The 20627-nt window shown below is 40.7% G+C and overlaps 1 protein-coding gene across 2 annotated transcripts in view; it reads right to left on the reverse strand.

Annotated features, from left to right (window-relative positions):
• nkain4 (sodium/potassium transporting ATPase interacting 4) overlaps positions 1 to 20627 on the reverse strand; it is a 60297-nt gene extending 39670 nt beyond the window's left edge. Inside the window, exons 1-3 of one of the 2 annotated variants that reach the window (XM_030733530.1) lie at positions 20298 to 20627; positions 2871 to 3008; positions 1586 to 1666 (exon numbers count right to left, since the gene is read on the reverse strand). In XM_030733530.1, coding sequence (XP_030589390.1) covers positions 1586 to 1666; positions 2871 to 3008; positions 20298 to 20351 — 273 coding nt within the window. In that variant the 5' untranslated portion in view covers positions 20352 to 20627. The remainder of the gene's footprint in view (positions 1 to 1585; positions 1667 to 2870; positions 3009 to 20297) is intronic. The other variant, XM_030733529.1, reaches the window with a different exon arrangement.

Consider the following 20627-nt stretch of genomic DNA (forward strand, 5'->3'; position numbering starts at 1 on the left):
TTCTTTTGAAATCTGCATACAAACCACAAATTTCAAAACACTAACAATTCCAATACCCCCATATCCCATAGATTACCCCATCTCACCCCTTTCCATGATGAGTTTTTGTACTTTATCTGAATGTGACTTTTGAAATAAAATGCCATCCTACATGGTCAGAGAACACGCCTAGCATAACCTCACACTTAAGTCCCATCTAACCCGTGCATCTGTAGAAAATGGGTTGTGTAAACCTAACAGTTAATCTTTTACATAGAATTAAGATAGTGGTTACCCTTTTGACCAGTGATACAGTTGAGGTGTTCTGTTATTAATCTTCTTTGGATGCTTGAAATAAGTGTTTTCTGTGTCTATACTATATATAGTATAAGTCAACCTCAGTAATGGAGGGTTTTTAGGTGCATCGAGAATCTTGCCATTATAGATGTAGATTTATTGTATGACCACAGCTCTCGAACACATGACTACTCCTGTCATGGTCCTGGGCCGTCTGCCCAGCATTTTGTGTTTAGTTCTGTCTTCCCTGAGTTTTGTTGTTTTTCAGTTGTTTTGATACGTTTGTTCCCCTCGTCCCTGTCTCCCCTGCTCCATGTTCTTGTCATGATGTCTTGTCCCTGACCTCCTGTGTTTTCATGTTGAGTTTATTCCTAGTGTTGTGACTAGTCTGTGTCTCTGCCCCGTGTCTGTGTGCCAGTCCCCCGTATGTAGTCTGCGTGCGCCTTGGTTAGTCACTTCCTGTATTATTTTGACAGTCGTATGTTCCCTGTGCTTTGTGTTTAGTTTTGCTTCCCATGTTAGTTTCATTTGCTTCACCTGTTGTTCCCTGCTGTTTCCTCTTGCCCTGATTACCCAGTGTGTACTTAAGCCCTCAGTTTTGTTTTGTTCTCTGTCGCGTCGTCTTCAGTGTTCCCTCGCTGTGTGTCTCCCTGCTCCTCCTCAGGTTTTGGTTTAGTCCCTTCCCAGTATAGGTTTGTTTTGTATTTTTCCAATAAATCCTGTTTTTTGAGTCTGCATCCTGGGGTCCAATTCTGCCTGCCACACACACACGCCATGACAACTCCCCCATGAGGCTGAAACCATGGTGACCGCTTCTCACACATAGACTTTACTTGGGCCCGGCAGTCAGGTATATTAGTATATTTGGCAAGTTAATTTATGATTTTTATTTTTTTAATCACTATTCCTTTGATGGATTTCAAATGACAGTACCATCACTCTTATTTTGAACGTTCAGTCACTGCTAACCACATAGCCCCAGGCCCTTTCTCTTTCAAATTTTCGCTACCAGCTGGCTCGCTGACCAGATTCCTATTTTGGCTACTATATCAATCTCATACTTAGCACACAGAAAATATTTGGCAAATATAATCTTTGCAAAGCAGCATCTGATAAGTAGCATTATTAAATAATTCATTTAAGAAAGTGAGCATGCTTCCTTTCACCTGCATGCACACATACACAAACATGCACATTAGCCCCTAGAGCTGTGGAAAACACTGCGTGACCTTACAAAGATTTCTCAGTGCCACTTGAATTGGATGAAGATGCATGAGGGAAAACCCAGAGAAAATTCTGACAGTCTCACCTTGGACAGGCCTCCTACTTCCAGGTAGAAACAGATGATGAAGACGTTCCAGGCTACCCAGATCGCGGCCCATACTGTGTACTGGAGGGAAAAAAAAAAAAAAAAATCAGTTTAGCTGCAGGGAAAGTAGATGAACTGAAAACAATATGACAGCTTCAAAACAAATGGCAGGCGGAATGAATAGGGTAGTAAACAAAGAAAAGGTTGTGACCAGTGAGCTTTCAAACCTACATACTCTATACACATGCAGACATCATATACACACCAATTTCTATGGAAGACCTAATTTTTTTCCAAGATGCCAGTAAGTTCAGCAAGTCTATTTGAGCCGTAAGGGGGCTGCAGATTTTTAAGGGCTGAGTGAAGCTCAAAACAAAACCATTTCTAAAATTGTACGGTTAGACAGCCAACTGTTGACAGCTATAGACTGCCACTGAACGATAGTCACTGACAGAGTCATCAGAGTGAAGATTGTGAAATCCTCTGACTCATGATGAACTGTGTTTAAATTGTCAGCAAAAAAGGGTGAAGGGCAAATCAGCACCCCTGTAAAAATGTACATGTTAGATCGTGAAACCCCTTAGCTTGCACTCTTACATTTTCCATTTGACAATAGACAATGGTTGCAACTTTCCCCCCTTCCTCCACTCCCTTCAATTCCTGCTTCCTCTGTTCCTGCATGGCTTCTGTCTATCCTCCTTTATCTCCCCTGCCTCTCTTTATTTATTCTGTTCTCTATATCTCTTGCACACTCCTCCAGTCTTTTCCTGTCATTAACATCACCATCTGTGCTTCCACTAATGCTGCTCAAAATAGGCTTTTAATGCCTTAGATGAACGTTATAGTGTCAAATAAAAACTGAAGTGCGTAAAAGCACATTTATAAAGCCTCGTAGTGGTGCTTTCTACCAAAGTAATGAACAACAAGCAGCATATGCATTCCACTGAGCTTTAAAGATTGACCTTCTCTGTCCCCAAACTTGAAGCACTGTATAAATCTAATGAGCTCCTTAGTGGTCCCCCCCAAGATCCCCCCCCCCCCTTTAATTAGCCCTAATTAGCAAGGGATTAGAGTGATTTAAGGGTGTCACACAATGCACAAAAGCGTGCAGCACAATTGCAAAGAAAGGCAAAAACATGTCTGAGCTACAGTACATGCACAGACAGAGAGCACATGCAAAGTGTTGTGACACTACTTAAGAAAAAAAAACATGAGAACTAGGATTATCTGACAGACTGTACAGAGTTTCAAGTGAGCCAAAAGCAATTCATTTATGTGCACTCACCACAACAATGTAGCGTGGCCGATACTGGATGGTGCCAAACAGGCCGAGGATAACGACGATGATGTGGAAGAAGTTGGCCAGGATGGGGGCCCACTGGTAACCAAGGAAGTCAAAGACCTGTCTTTCTAAAGCCAATACCTAAAGGGTGGGAAGAAGGAGAAAAAGCAGGTTAACATTTAGTGGTATCTTTGGATGCAGCAGGGAAGTGCAAGAAATGTTGTGTGGTTAGTCTCGTAAAACAAACCTGGAAAAGGGAAATATACAAAGACACCAACATGTATCGCTATAGTGGGAGAGAATTACATATTGAGCGATAATTAAAAATCAAACACAGCAAACATGGACTGCTCTTAGTTTATTGAAGACAATATGTGTTCCCCTCACAGCAACTGTCCAACAATCCATACTGAGCCACTTGACATGAACAGCTTGAGTGTTTAGCCTCTAACGGTGAGAGCGCCCGGTGGGTGGGGGTGTAGGGAACAGAAGTTTTATAAAATAAACAATGACAGATTTATTGATTCAACCCCTGCTGAGCTACAGAGCAGATCACTATTTCCAACCTTTTCGCCAATGCCTGCCAGGAATGAGAATGCTCTGGGAACTTTACAGGAGGTAAGGGCCTTCCTAAATAATACCACTGCAGTGAGCTTCTGCACGCACACGTTCACGCGTACAAGAAAAGTTAAACCCCTCTACAATGAAAAGAGAAAATCCAGAGTTTGCCCAGTAGAGGTTAACCATTTCCACTCCTGCATCAGTAATTGTTTAATGCCAGTTATATTTGATTAAGGATTTGTTCAAATATGATATCCTTCTTTGATTTATTTTTGCCTTTTGCTTCTTTTTTGTTTTTTGAAAAGGACATCAGTCTCTTTTGTCTTTCCTTCTAGCTCAGATCTTTATGTGAAGTATTTTGTGCAACATGAAAAAACACAAAACAAAGCAAGCTGAACCTTCGAGACTACAAGTCCCTATTTGCATTAACTCAATTAGCATGCCATTTGGTGGAAAATACAGGGAGAGGGTGCAAACGCTTAATTAAAATTCCATTGCCAATCCAATTCCATTCCATTCCCAGCGAATGTGTGCGTGTCTTGAGCAATGATGTGTGCTGACATGTCATTTACAGCCAAGCGCTTGAAGATGGATGAGAGAGGGAGAAATCTTGTTGCTGCCTCAAAGATAGGAACACACCATGAAGCACATTCTTGCACATACACACGCGCGCACAACGCACTCCATACACCATGGTGGCTGCGCTCCTTGATGTAATGGAAATGTTACTAGAAACCCAATGAGACATTGTGACAGGCAGGGGAGGGAGATGATCAAATACTGAGTGATAATTAAAAATGAAGGAGGGGAATAACTCTACAACCGGGGTGTGAAGCGACAAAAGGGCGAGGTGCGTGAACTGCATCAAGCGTTACCATACCAAAGTCAAGGAATATCTCTACAATCAACAGATAAAACCTTTCACGCACATGGAAATAGGACAAAAGAGAAGGAATTATGTCTGGAAAACTGAGCCAGATTAGGAGAATGCTAAGAAAATACATGTTATCAACTCAGAGAGATGGAAAAGGATGAAGGCAAAAATCCCAAACAACATATACTAATGCAAGACGACTGAGCTCCCCCCTCCTAATAACCTCTGTCTATCCCCTGGATAGAGAAAAGACTTGAGGGAATGAATAAAGTCAGGAGTCATAGATCTTCTGGCCAGCTGTGGGTCATGGTTAGAGAGCTAAATAAAACTGATGCACGAGGACTTCAGCAAAGATTAGATGCGGCTATAGGATGCAGTTAATTTATTTGAGGTGTTTGCAGGCTTGACCCGGATCCTATTATTGGAGTTATAATTCAGCTCTGACTTTTAGATCCATGTCTGGCCAAATATTAGAATTAGATCCTCATTATTTTGTGAAAACAAAAGAGAGGGTTAATAAGAATTGAGTACTAACCCTGTATCACATTGACTACAATGAAACATGTAAGAGACCCAGTTTTAAACCTGATCAACAATCTTAATGAGTTACCTTACACTGATAAATAATAAACTTTACATTTTAATAATAAACTTAATAGTAGAAAGGACACCATGTATTGTTTGTGGTCTTAAAGGAGCTTTTTAAAACATAAAGTTAATTAAAAATCTTTCTGAAAAAGTAATAATGGTTAAATTAATTCATGTGTTGTACCTCTCAGATGGCTGGGCTGGATATCAGCTGCAGTTTGAGGCCACTTGCATACTTTTGCTGCCTAATTATACCCTGTATATTAATCCATTGTATGGTGGTGTGAGATTTATCCCTCCTCACCAGGAAACTCCAGAGAGGAAGGCTGCTGTTTTGTTATACGTCTTCTTTTTCTCCTGTTTCTCTTGCCTTGTACATTGACAGGAAGTTAAGATTGTAACTTTAGAGTCTGGTCTGTTTATCTAGTGTTCACTTTACATTTGTTCTGCTCTGGGTTATTTGTGATTATTTTTTTTGCCAGGACTCTTCCTGAGGTTACATCTGAGCTTTATTACTGTTGGAAGAAAAACTGAAATACCCAACAAATTGACTTCACATATTTTCATCCAGTTATATGTTACTCCGAACTCCTGAAGCACCTTTGAGCTCAACAATAATTATCTAAGTGGGGGATGAAATGGGGGGTGGGGGAAGGTAGGGAAGCAAAAAAAAAAACTGTAAGAACAGATGATGGAGTTTTATTATATTGAAAAAGTAGAGCTGAGCTCCCAAAATGTTGTCCACTAATCCTGTTGGGGAAAAAAAGAGAGATCAAATTCTATTAACCAGCTTTTATTCTCTTTGGCTAGATAAATGAAAATAGCCCCAGGGTCTTATGTGAGTGTACTTGGTACAATTTCTGCATTCTAATATTGAAAAGGCTAAAAGAAAATGGAGAAAGTTGTGAAGTAACTTTACATATTTTCTTTACTTCATCAGCCAAGTACGGCATCTGCATGACCCCCTTTGGCCCAAGCTTTAGATGTCAGACAGATGGCCTCACATTTGACTCTAGAATACTTTGGTACACAGAGGAGTTCATGATCGACTCAATGACGGCAATGTGTCCAAGTCCTGTGGCTGCAAAACAAACCCAACCATTACCCCTCCACCAGAGTGCTTGACAGTTGGTATGAGGTGTTTGTACTGATATGCTTTTATATATATATATATATATATATATATATATATATATATATATATATATATATATATATATATATATATATATATATATATATATATATATATATATATATATTGTTTCAAAAGCAACACCAAATACAAAATGTCTTAAAGCTGCATTTAGTCTGATTATATAAAAGTCTATGGAAAAGCTACCTTACTGCTGATTTAATTTGTGGCCTCAGTAAACACATCTCTAATGCAAGGTTTCAGTGTCTTGTCTTCTTTAATGTAACATGATGTAAAGTAAAGTTTCATTTACAGGAAAATAGACAATAAAGCAGGGTGCACATGGCCATGCCCGTTTGTGACATCCATTCTGTAGTGCAAAACTTTTATGATTTTATCATTTTATCCATACAATTTTTACTTGACACTGAATTTTTGTCAAATGTTGCTCACTAAGAATAATTAAAAAAAAGATACACACATGCACGCACACACTGTCCTTAGGACATACGTTATCCTACGTGGACTGCTGTCCCAGCACAGGACAACAGTCTAGTTGTCTAGTTGTCTCCATTCCATGATGTATTTATTACACACAGCCATAGACCCTTTCCCTGAATTATTTCACTGAATTAAAGATTATATAGGCATGAGGCACATATGAATGTGTATCTGCGTGTGTGTGTGTGTGTGTGTGTGTGTGTGTGTGTGTGTGTGTGTGTGTGTGTGTGTGTGTGTGTGTGTGTGTCCTCTTGTTTGAGAAGCTGCAGTTACCCTATCATGCAAGCTGCTAACTCAATAATCTACCAAGATGACAACAATCAATCAAGGCTAGAAAGGCCTCTGCCCACCCAGACACGAACACACACACACACACACACACACACACACACACACACACACACACACACACACACACACACACACACACACACACACATACACACACACACACACACACACACACACACAACCTATATAGCACAATTAGCCCACAATTCATAGGGAGTGGGTTACTGGAGAGTGGGGTGGAATTTGATCAAAAGATACCAATGCTCTTCCAGGAATATTGAGCTGGCTACATAACAGCCCGTAAAAGCCTCCCACTGACCTCTCGCAAGCATAAATGACTCCCTCTTGGGTGACGGAAACTCTTAGTGTGCATTTTGGTTTTGGGTGTGTATATGTGGAGAAGCATGTTGGCCACACATACCACTCCTCCCACTATAAATAACTACCAATTATGGGATGGGTACAGCAGCAGGATGCAACAAGCCCTCCTCAAACTTCCACTGCTGTCCATTCTGAGTCCTCTCTCTTCTCCGCTTTTTAATATCTATTTATAGCTGTCAATTACTTGGTCCTTTAGCCGAGCAATACCAGATTAGGATCACCGACCTCAGTCCTGCTTGTTCTCTCACTTAGCTGGTAAATATACTCAGTCTCTAGAGGTATGCATATATGAGCAAACACTAACAGAGCAATAAAGAACACACTAACACAGTCTGACGATATAAGCCCCACTTTCTCCAATATCAAACTAGAGAATATCAAATCCCCAAGTCAATTCAATCATAAATGCGCCACAAAGAAGGAGAGGTGGAAGTAAGCCAAACAGAGTGATGAGGGAGATCAGAGTGAACGTGTCTGAGAAAGAAAGAAAAAAAAAAACGTTTGATCTGCATCATTTGAGAGCTAATTAAGACGTGCATGTGTGCTCAAGATAAGTGGCTGAAATTAATGAAAAGCAGCGTGCTTTGACTACGCATCCAACCGCGGTTTCAGACAGAGACCGAAACATGTGTCAGGCTGTCTTGACAGTTGTTTATGATTATTAAGTCAAACGGTGTTGCCGTGAGTTAGAGATATCGAGAAAGTAGGGCAGATTTCTGGTGAGGTGTTAGGTGTGATTTCTGCCTGGAGCTGGAGGATAGAGGTGACTATTGACCCTCTCATTTCTTCCCAACTTAGAGATCACATCAGTGTTTCTCTTTTTGTGTTTGTCCTCTGTGAAATGCCCTCTAATAACATGTTACTAGATGTGTCATCAGGATGTGTTTGTGTGTGTGTATGTCCATTCTTTTTTACTTTAGGCGGCATGAGTTAGGCTACTCTGTGTTCAAGCATGTAACTCTGACTCACACTGTCAGGCAGAAGGACAACACTGAGGAGAGCCAGTAGATATGAGGGGTAAATTAAAGGCAACTCCTACTTATTCGTCTGTCTCCTGTTTCCTTATCTCAGTGACTTTAATGGTTGATTTTACTTACCTTAAACACACTAGCCAAAGAGACCAAGCCTGTTAAAATGAGACTACCAGGGGCAATTTGTATGCAATATTCAAATAGCCAGTAATGTTTCATGCATGTCTTGTCCTCTAACTGGTGCATTCCTGGCTGCTGGAAGTCACTGGGAATAGAGACAAGTCAGGGCAAAACATGGCACATTATAAAAATCCAGCCAGTCCAGATTCATGCTTGTCTCTTCTAATTTTTTTGGATTCTCCACACCTAATATAAAATTGACTGAAATATGAGTTCCTGCACGGCCCTTTAAATGGGTTGCCAATTTGGGTGTTGAAATAGTGAAATCTCCCCCGGGGGAAACTAGTCTGAGGGGTCTGGATAAGACAGCAAATCAGAAAACTTTTCTGCTGCACATTTTATGCAAAATGTCATTTTCTTTTCTTTTTCCTTTTTTCTTGTGAATTCCCCGTTAAATTTACCCTCCTGGAAGAACTGAGAGACAGGCGGATGAGAGAAACAGGAACTCACCCTTTGGATTAAATTATGAGAATCCATAAATGTATATTTCACAGGTCTACTCAGTCCTGCAAAACCAACAACAAAGTCCAGGTTCAGAGTCAAAGGGGTAACAAACTGCACTACTCTAATCAGGTTGCATATAGAGTCTCACTTTTTTTGCCATCTTGTGTCTGTGTGCCAATATGCAAATGGCCCTCAGTAGATCCAAGAAGACACAGTGCTTAAATGAAGTGGGACAGAACTGAGTTAACTAGAGTTAACTACTAAAATGGTCTATTCTAAAACTAAATAAAGAGAAGGACAGTAACAGGGACAAACCATGACTCAGAGGCCAGCTGTCTTTTTTTCCCCACCCTGACTTGTCTTTTATTCTGTGACTCCCAGCAGGCAGTAAAGTACTTCTCAAAAACTTTCCCCAATCCAATTTTTCACCTCTTGCCTGGGTAAAGTTATTATACTCTGGTGGCTGCCTGGTCCTTGTGTAACAGTGTAACTAATGGTGCCAATCTCAGTATGTGTGTGGTAGTGGTGTTGTAGTGTGTAGTGTGTGTGTGTGTGTGTGTGTGTGTGTGTGTGTGTGTGTGTGTGTGTGTGTGTGTGTGTGTGTGTGTGTGTGTGTGTGTGTGTGTGTGTGTGTGTGTGTGTGTGTGTGGCTTTGATTGGGCACATGGAGAGTTGGACAGATAGATAGCCCCTGGTCGTGCCTAGTCTAGCAGAGCTGAGACAGGGATTAAGAGGTAGGGTGCCTTCATAAGCTACTTTCTTCTTCACTGTTTGAAATATGGCCTGCACAATGAAACACACAGCAGCTAGTCCCTTTAAATATAACTTGCTTTAAGTGGCAGTGCTAAACAGACAGGAAGAGAGGTGCTGGCGGTGTCTCTGATTTTTTTAGTTTGTTTGTTTTTGAAGAGGCTATTTCAAGCATATATAAAATCAACCTCTTTATTTAAGATGAAACATGTAAAACCCTAAGTGTTCTTACTACTAATAACATAATAATAACCTCACCACCACCACCACAAGAAAAGTGACAAAAGTCAGTGCTTTGAACTAATTCCCTCTGGGATCTGTGACAAGCCACTTTAAAGTTTTTGGGTTCTGCCCTGTGTTGTTGTCTCTCTCTCACACATTTGCTTGAGGATCTGACTTTCATCCTCTGGACTGGAGGCAACAACCAGCTCAGATAACTGAGCTTAATCAGTTCAAGTGAATAAAGCTCTTCTTCATAGTGTAAGTTCATGCTGAGACCTACTCAGAGTCCTTACCCTCTCTCCGTCCACTGACCTCGTTGGGGGTAAAAGTTGTCCCACTTCTATTTCTCCATCTGCTACCAAGTTTCCTCATCCTGGATTTCTTTTACTTTGAGTTTACTGTCCATAGCAGTCAAGCAAAGTTATATTTAAGTTGGCACTTGTGCAGCAGACATACAAGAAAACCTACTTTCTCAATGAAAAAGCAACACATGTGGCAGAGTAACATCAGTAGCCATAAAAGGTGAGTTTTCTGCTGCCTTCATTTTACTTAACTAACTGTTTTTGAAGTGAGCAGGAATGTGAAGCTACAATTTTAAAACCACCTGCCTAATCTTTGAAAATTTCCTGGTGATTACTACTGAAGCTCCAGAGCCTAAAAAAACCCAACATTCAGGACAGTCCTAAAAATAATTTCCTCAGAACTTAACTAAGACCTTGGTCCCTGTGGTGGAAATGTACTGAGCCCATCTAAAGGTTCATGGAAAATCTTTAGTTACAAGTAAGGTAATATTTTTATAGTTAACCTGGTCCTTTTCTGCATGCAATCTCACATAATTAAATAATACACTTGGAAAAAATGGAAAGAATTTAGCACACATTCATCATGAAGCTGATTCAATAATGAACATGTTCCTCTGAGAAATGACCCAAATGTGGACATTGTGACACCAGACACCCTTCTCATTTCTGGTGAACTGCTAACTTGCTCAATGTCTCTTTCTCTTTCTCTCTTCTACAACTTTGCCTTCAGCTAACCTTTAATTTTAAGATGATCAATAATAGCAATGCTCATAATATTAGAGGTTAAATGAGACTGTACTACTTTACTGTATCTCTTGGGTGAAAGCAGCAACACTTATGATTTCAGCCTCAGACCAGAGGATTAATGTCAGTTGAGTGGGTATGTGTGCTTTTCTTGAGAAAATGTTGGGGAAAAAAACAACAGCCGACATCTTATTGCATCTTCAAAGTTAACAAAATATATCAGGTTACATTAAAAATCCACAAAATCGCAAAGCAACACATGCGCAAAGAGGTATTTTGTTTTTTTCGAGGAGTTGACAGAAAAAAAAAACAGTACAAGAATAAAGCAGTGGCTAAAACCCAAACACACCAACAATAGATAGGAAGGAAGAAAAAGTTCAAAATGAGTGCAGCTTAAACCAGCCAATCCTCTCCGCTCTTCTGCTTCATCATGTCCCAGATTTAACAAAGAGCTGTTTAGGTTTCGCCCCAGTTAACAAGTAGGCAATTTAGCAGCGACAGAGAAAATTCTCATCAAAAATATGCAGTCAAGAACTGCAAACAGCTGTCAGCAGTTTGCACCCTCCAGCTCTACTTTCCATAATTGAGTCGGTAATGTTGCTCTTTTCATCATAATACCATCACTCGTAATCTTTCATCCACCATAGAGGAAGTTATGCCGTGTGCATCCATGCTGTCCAACCATTTGATCACAAAACACAATTAGAGCAAAAACATCCGTGAAGTCATCAACCGCTTGTAAAACAAGGACAGGCTGCCAAAATCTGTGGGGGGAAATTTGAGTGGGATGAATATGCGCTGCAGCCATTCAGTTGAGTATGATCTGTCAAGATAGTCATCCCAGCTGTGGTGCTCCCCAAGCAATTTATTCGATGCCACACTATAACAAATGACACCACTGGAACCGCTGGAATGGAAAGAGAGAAATGGGCTTGCAAATAGTTCTAGTTCTATCTCCATTATAGCTTAATATTGCAATATCATTGATGTGGAACACACACACGGACACACTAGTGCAAGCCTGTGCATGGATGGGCACATGCGCATGCTCACATTTGCCCAGTCCAAGGTTTTCTCTCTAAGAACATAATTAATGGTCTGGCAAATTGAAGACATTAAAATGGTGAACAGCTGTAAAAAGGGAAACAAGGGACAAAGAGGAGATGAGTTTTTGACAAACACTCATTATTATAAACCCACATCCACGCAGTATGGGCAATCTCGCAATGGTCAGAAAAAAGAAAAGATGGCCACCTGGCTGCTTTGATCTGTTATATGATTCATCACAGACAAAAGTATATACCAGACCACTCCATTCAAAAGAAGGTTGTCATTTCTATCTACAACAGTTTATACTTAGCGGCATGGTTATGTTCTGGCACCTCTTCATCCTATTGTGTGGACACATTCAAACTGTAGGCAGGGGTCCACCAACAGAACAGAGCAAGCATCAGTAACATCTAACATGACAGCATGAAAAGGAGAAGCTGAGGTGGAGGTGGGTTGCAAAGCAGCTTGCAAAAGCCACTGTAGGCACGCTTAAGATACTTTAAGTAATGTGCCCTGTGTGAGATTTGTCAGTTGAACACACAGAAGGCTATCAGATGAGCCATCAGCTGATGGCCGGTTTGAGATCAGCTGATTCTTGCTTTCAGGTAAAGTTGGTAAACAAACCAGCTGCATCATGCTAATTCGGTTGTTTCATTTCGATGAGTCATTTTTGTGACAAAGCTAGAGGCTACATACTGTATGTAAGTAAAGCTATCTTTGGCGTGACAGCTGCCCTGACAAAAGGATGCAAACTGCATCATCTTTACAGTCTAATGCCCAGAGGTCATCTACCAACAATCATCTCCCTTCTCAGCATGCTAACTCAGATTTGCATCATATATTACCAAGCTTCCTTTTGACAAGCTGGTTTTGATTACCTGCAGGCTCCTCAGCATCTTATTGTATAAGTAAAGGTTTCCCTGGTAACAGTGCGCCAGATAGAGGGCAGAAGAATGAAAGAAAATGAAAGAGAGGGGAAGGGGGAAGTGAAATGTAGAGATCTCAGGTCTTGAGGGTCATGCTCATAATTGAGCTAGGGTGAGAGGTCGAACCACCACAATCACCCCTCTTTTTGCTCTCTATGTTTCTCCCTCTTTCTATCTATAGGTCTTCCAAATCTCAGGTGACTGTGGTGCCAATGATAACTCAGATGGGAATCAATAATTCAAACATATTCCAACCTGCCTGCAATCTCAGCAGGGGGGAGAAAAGAAAACAGGGTGGGTAGAGGGGTGGATTATAAGAAAAATGGGGGGGGGGGGGGGGGGGGGGGGGGTTAACACACAGCTTTATTGTGTTTCCACAAAGGATACATGCTACAGACGTTCATTACACATTCAAGCAGTGCTTCCCATCCCTGTGTACCCAGGCTACATTAAGCTCTTAGGTGAGATGATGACACATTGGAGCTCCAAAAGTCAGAGATGTGACTGTGAATTTATTAGAGTCACCTTGTCCTGGTGTCTCATTGTAAGCTGTTTAATCAACTTTGCAGCTCAGGCCAGGCATGACCTGTCAGAAACTGCTCTTCTGTGGATGAGGGTTGCTCAGGAATAGCAATCTACACAGCCTGGGTCAAGACCACAATCAGCAGTGAACACTGGGGGTCTATTTGACAGCACAAGCACAGCACTTACACACATACACCTACGGTACCTAATTATGGCGAACTGCATGACCTTCAAAAAGAAAAGAATAAGGGCCCACAGACAATATAAGATGAGGTTAAGACCTTCATTTCTGAGATTATCTGAACTAATGGAGCTTTGTGGGCTACATCTATATACTGCGAGAACCTTCAGTTCCCTATCTCATGCACATTTCTAGAAAAGGAAACATAGGCCAGCATGTGAACCTTCCTTTAAAAAGAATACTCATTTTATTTAGCTAAAGTATTTTAGCAGTCTGAAGCGCAGTTATCATGTTGAATGAATCAATCAATTAATTGTAATAGGTCCTAATGACTTGTAAAACAATATTAATTACTACACCCTTCCACAGTCCAAGCTACTGAACCATTTTAGCCATTGCATTATATGAGGAATATAAGGAGGTAATTAGGAGCTAATTAGATGTTTATACCAGAAGTCAAAATACAAACTAAAAAAGTTAATTCAGACCAATTGATTACTAGTTTAGGGTAAGCCTTGGCTTCATAGTGTTGATCAGTGCTCAGCTGGCTCAAGATTAGTTTGGTTTATTAGTTTATTTAACGGGAAGCACACTTAACTACAGTATATAACAAATTTGCATCTGCTGTCTTAGATAAATGTTAGATGATAAAAACAATGTGAGCGATCATGTGCTGCTTTAGGCTTAACAGGAAAATACAACCCTGCCCCCAGTCCACTTCTTGCAAATCTGTTAATCAGCTTGTATGAACTGTATGATACTAGTGGAAATTCTTCAAAGACCTAAGCACATGCCGGCACAGATCCATTTAAATCTACAGTACTGTGCAGACGTCTTTAGCTACCCCTCATTCCTTTATATTTTGCTGGGAGAATGGGAAATAATTGAAGCCAAAAATAGAGTTTGTATAATCCTAACAAGCTTGAAAATCAATATTTGGTATGACCACCTCTATTCTTCAACACAGCCTGAACTCTCTTAGACAAGCTTTCTTGTAATTTCTTTAATTCTTTAAGTAGTCTTCAGGCTTCTTGAAGGACATGCAAAGCTCTTCTTTGGATGTTGGCTGCCTTTTGTTCTGTTCCTGTCAAGATGATCCCACACTGCCTTAATAGTTCAATTTTATTTATATAGCACCAAAGCACAACAACTGTCTCCACAAGGCGCTTTATATTATAAGGTAAAAAACCCTACAATAATACAGAGATAATAAATAATGTTGAGGTCCAGGCTCTGGGGAGGTCAGTCTATGACTAATAGTGTTTGATTGTGTGTTTTTCTATCCAGGTATGCTTCAGTGTGTTTGAGATCATTGTCATGCTGAAAAATTATATCAGCAATCAGACACTTTCCAGACTGTATTACATGGTGCATCAAAATCTCACTGTTTTCTGTACATCGATAATTCCATTAATTTAGACAAGATCTCCATCACCACTGAAATGCAGCCCCAAACTATGACAGCGCCTCAACCGTGTTTTACACATGACTGTAGGCACTCGCTGTTGTACCTCTCTCGTGATCTCTTCTGAAAATATTGATGATTTTAACCAAAACTTTTACATTTTGATTCCTCAGTGGCAACAATAAGACTTGTTGCCACTGATTTTCAGTCCGGTTCATGTGTAATTTGGCATATCGCAGCCTTTTATCCCTGTTTCCCTTCTTTCTTGACAGCCATCCTTCCACTGAAACATTTCTGATAAGGCTTTGGCAACCAGCAGATGGATCAACTGAAGGTCCAGATGCATCTCTCAGGGTCTGTGTCAGGTCTTTGCTGGATTTTTTCCTATCTCTTTAAGGGCATGACTTTCAGATACTGTTCAGTCATTGTAGATAGTGTTTTAGGCCTGCCACTTCTTCTTTTGTCCTCCACATGCCCAGTTTCCACAGTTTTTTAAGGACACACTACACACCATGCTGAGATATGCCAAGTTTTTGATTAATAGCTCTTTGGGAATCATCTTGTTGGTGCAAAAATACTATTATGTACTTCTACAACAGGCTGCTAGAAACAATGAAGCATAAAGATACAATTACACTTTTTTTTCTCCAATTTCTCCATTATGTATAGACACTGGTTCATCCTTTGATTTAGGTGCCTTTTTATGCTTGAATGATTCACAGGTCAGTGTTAAGTGGGTTAACAAACCAAATAAAATTCCTCTGAAAATGGTCAGGTACAAAGACTGGAGTGAATATGAGTGAGAAAGCAAAAATGAAGCCAGTGTCCATAGAAAAACTTTGAAAAACCTTAAAAAGCCTGGAGAACTTAAAAAAAATTTACAAGCCTGGCTACTTGGAAGTAAAATATAAAGAAATGTGGGGTGGCTTGAGACTTTTGCACAGTACTGTAGTTTTAAATGGAGCTCTGCTGGTATGTGCTTAGGTCTCTGAAGAATTGTCACTAGTATCATACAATGTACACAAGCTGATTATCAGATTTGCACAAAGTGGACTGAGGGCAGGGCTGTATTTTCCTGTTAAGCTTAAAACAGCAAATGCTCATTTACATTGTTTTTAACATTAGACAGCAGATGTAGATTTGTTATATCCTGTAGTTAAGTACTTGAAAAAATGACCCAAGAAGTCACATATTTTGTTATTGGTATTCAGTGAATACAGAACTTGCAAGGAGTCTAACAGACACTGACAACACAATTTGTTTTTGCATGGATAATTCAGGTACGGGGGCTATCTTAGTCTACCACCATCTGTACGAGCCAAAACAAAGAGTAAAAAATGTGCTTGTGCCCACAGTGATATAAATCACAGTCCAGAGAAGCTTTATAAAACTTAATAGGAGCACCAGAGAGGTGAAGACAACGAGAACAGAAAGGAGTGATAAAGAGCTGCAACCATTCATTCTATTCCTGCTGGTCTATCTCCTCCATCAGTCTGGCAATGTCAGAGAAATGCAGTTTATTATCACTGATCACACTACTCTGACTCCAAGTTCACACAAGCACTCTGAAGAAGTTAGACACACACGCAGTCAGCAAAACACCCAGAGCAGATGTCTGAGGCATCTGTAACTGTTGAAATTTAAATATTCTAGCTCTTACGCTCGTACTTCTCTAGTTAACAGATTTTGATTCATCACATCTCCAGTAAATTTGCAAGGCACAGGAGGATACAGTAGCAGTAACCCTCACACCCTGGTTTGCTGGCCTGACAGCATATAGTGTTTTATTGCCACACAATTTGCTCCAGCTGCAGTAATTATTCTTAATTATAGCTGTGTGACGCATCGATATCAAAGCTACGGGCCAAGACCTTCCATGTGTTGTGTGCCTGCTAGCACACACAGATTAGTGGGGAGAGAGAAACTGTGTGTTAAAGACATCCAGCATCTCTGAGATCATGAATATTCAGCAGGAAATTTGAATGTTCGTGCCTCAATAAAGCAAATGAGTTAGCAGTGCAAACTGGGGGAGAAAACACACCTAAATCCTTTGTAATATGTAGAAGATGACGTGAAGCTTGCCAAGGGATAATGTTGTGCCTTTAGAGATAACGCTCTTCAGGATGAGGCGCTTAGCTTTTCTGCTAAAAACTTTCTTGGAAGTACTTTGGTTGAACTCACTCTTCTTCTCAGAAGCTTTCGCTACCAAGTATATTCTCTAGCTTTGTCATCAAAAGAGTAGAGGAAAAGTGGGCAGCATGATGCAAGATGTAATGCGCAAACACTCGCACAGTGCTTGTGGGTAGTTTCTTTTAAAGGGGTAACATGAGGTAAAACTTGCAGAGCTCCTGCACTTCTGTACTGTGGTTGATTTTTTTTTCCTTTTTAGACACAAATTATGCATCCACTGTGACAACAAGGACATTGTTTATTCTCCTTGAATGTGATTGAATGCAAAAAAAAAGAGAGAAAAACATACATCTGCTTCTGTCATCTCATCAGAGGTCAAACACAGCTGCACTTATACAACGGCTCTAATCTTTACCTGCCACTAGACCTAATAATCTATAACTCAAAGTTAAGACTGCGCAGCTGTGACTGTGTGGGTGTGTCTCAGTTTGAAGAGGTCTGTGTGTCTGTGAGGCTGCATCCTTCAGTGCTGCCAGCATAGTTATGGCCAGGCATTTTCAGGGTCAATGTTCACTTCTGAGCTCATTACCTTTGTTCACAGCTATTTTGTGTGTGTGTGTGTGTGTGTGTGTGTGTGTGTGTGTGTGTGTGTGTGTGTGTGTGTGTGTGTGTGTGTGTGTGTGTGTGTGTGTGTGTGTGTGTGTGTGCCCTCTCCTGACAAACCACCACGACCACTGAAGAGGCCTCCTTCATCTATCATCTGGCTTTGTGGAGCCACAATAACCATCAACTCTATTAAGGACAACCTCCTCGTCATTGCAAGTCGCTGACATTCATATGTCTAGACCGGGTCCCGTATCGGACCAATGGAAAAGCTTTACTGCCAGGTCAAGTTAAGGTCAACACCTCAAACACCCAACCAGTTGATACCAAAATGAGCTTGCTTGTGTCTGAGTACAAACAAATCATTACACAGACGGGGCTTCCTGCCAACGCTCGCTATTCTCTGGAGCTGATCGGGGTTCTGACAGCCATCCAGCACTACTGTCTGGAACAGTTAGGCTGCAAAGAGAAGAGGGAACAGAGGCGTTTTCGATCAATACGGGCTCATTATCTGTTGCCTTCTGTCCCAGAGAGATGCGTCCCAGCACTCGGCCTGTTGATGAGGAAAGCGCACCACAATTCAATTAGGGGATGGCCGAGATGCCAAAAGAGGTTTGATCAAAGCACTCTGCCAGGCTAATTAGCACACACAGTGGTTCACAAGGGCTTTTTTTTACATCTGAGGAGCAGAGTATGTTGTTTTGTTAATGGTAGTTTTACCCTGTAATGGACTGGGAATAACCTGGCTCATTTTAAATGCATAGGTTTCAGCCAGGGGAGATTGGGGGTCCCTTGTGCTGCTCTACATACACATATATATTCATGTGAACACATACATACACACACACAGAGCCTGACGACCTTTTCAAAAGGTCATGCAGGGTTTAATACAACCCCTCACTACAGTTTAAACTTGTCAGTGTGCAGGTTTGTGTATATGTGTGTGTGTGTGTGTGTTCCTCCAGACAGGAAGTGTCAGGTCATCCAGAAATACTGCCAGGGGAAAATAAAGCTGTTTCCAGAAGTCTTCGGGGACTTTTTAGGCAGCCAGTTGACAGCTTTATAAACCTCATAACAAATGGTCAACCTCCTTCTCTCTAATGAGGCAAGAAGGTCCAAAGGCTGCGAAGGAAAAACAGGTGTGTAGTTCAAAGTGGGTTGTATTTGTATTTGTGGGTGTTGAGAGCATTTGTGTGTGTCACCAGCAAAGTGAGTCACATTTTAATCAGGGAGCAACACCGAGATCCTTGTGACATAATCCATACAGACACAAGCAAACTATTAATATAACATTTGAATTCCCCGTTCTTCACACTATGATGCATGTACAGAAAGATGAACAGGTGTGAGACAAAAAAGAACAGTAAGAAACTAAGCAGCAAGCGCTTAAACAAATACTTAAGAGTTTAAAGACCTAGTCAGCTCTAAATTATCAGCCTTGTACTGTTTGAAATGCATGACCTTGAGACAATGTGGCAACCAGAAAATATAAGGTGGTCTAAAAATGTTGGCTTTGGGGCTGAAACACTTTAATAAAAAGAAGGTGCGGACTTTGTTACTAAACTTGGCTTCCTAAAGGCTGATACCAACTGATAAAAGAAAAACAAAAAAAAAACAAAACTGTTTCATTTCAAATTCCTTCATGCATAATGCAACATATCACAACTTTCCCATTTCATTCTTTGTCTGGAGAAGATTTTATAGCTGCCTTTGTTGCTGAAAGTGGCATTTACGTGGGAGCTTATGGTGTGAGCAAGCTCAGTTTTAATGCCATCATAAATAACATTGTCACAGCCTGTCAGGTAAACTTCACTCAGGGATAATGGCAAAGGCAAGCGGGCCTCTGAGTCAATAGGAAGCATCATCCGAGACATATCATCAGTAAAATGTCACAGCCTACACTCCACTGATCAGAATCTGAAACATTCCAACAAGCTGCACCATTGTTTTTTCTTTTCTTGTCTTTTTTATTAAAACTTCCCAAATCATAGCTGTTTAAGTTCCCAACGAATACATTTCTCATAACAGATAACATAACAGAAGTGAGCGGAAAATTCACAAATGGATGTATTAGCCAATGCTTTACAGGCTGATACATCAAACAACATCTCTGTATATTACACTGAAATACCTCCATCGGTTATATGAACACATAGCTGACACCCCATACAAAGGTGGTCAATGATGGTGAGTGCAGGTGGAAGATGGGACTTCATTATAACATCGTGAGGAGTATAAACTTGCTCTGAGTCCTGTTACTGTACAGCTGCTTAAGGCTGCTGGTGCTCAGAGAAGTTGACTTCTTTAGACCAACACCACATGCTGTCACAGTTCATTTCAACACAACACTTCTTCACGAAAACACAAAACTTATAAACTCACAGTTATTCCAAGGATTACTGTGTTGAATTGAACAGGAATCAGCAGATAAGACAGAGAAAGATAAATATATAAATATGAGATCCTTGTTGGTTACTTAAAGTTATTGTTGATATTTCTATAGCATGCCCTCATCAATTTTCAACATCCTCCGACAGAAGACGTGCTCCTGGCCATTTAAGACAGACACTGAATTTGAAAGTAATTCCATTCTCAAACATAAAGTGGTTTCCTCGTAGAATAAAACTTCTAAGACAAAAAAGTGCAAAAGTATGGACCAAACTCACCAACTGTAAAGTGCAAATAAAGATGAGAGTGCATCGTCCGCTGCAGCAGCCCATTGTGTCAGCGGTGAAAACACGGTGACTCTGGCAGGAAAAAAAAAAAAAAAAAAAAAAAAAAAAAGGACTTAGAAACGAGCCGGAGGAGCTTTCGGTGTGCCAGCCAGACTCAATCTCGATCCAAGCGTCCCATTCTCCTCTTCTGCCCCGGTCTCTTTTACTTGAGCCCAAAACACGACAGTCGAGGGTCGCTCCGGATCCTCTGGATCTGTTTGTTTGCCTTCGCTCCAGCCGCTCGGCCGTACTTGAGGTGACTGACTGGGAGGGTGGTTGCGA

Source organism: Archocentrus centrarchus, chromosome 7 (genome assembly GCF_007364275.1).
Source record: "Archocentrus centrarchus isolate MPI-CPG fArcCen1 chromosome 7, fArcCen1, whole genome shotgun sequence".
NCBI classification, from domain to species: Eukaryota; Metazoa; Chordata; class Actinopteri; order Cichliformes; family Cichlidae; genus Archocentrus; species Archocentrus centrarchus.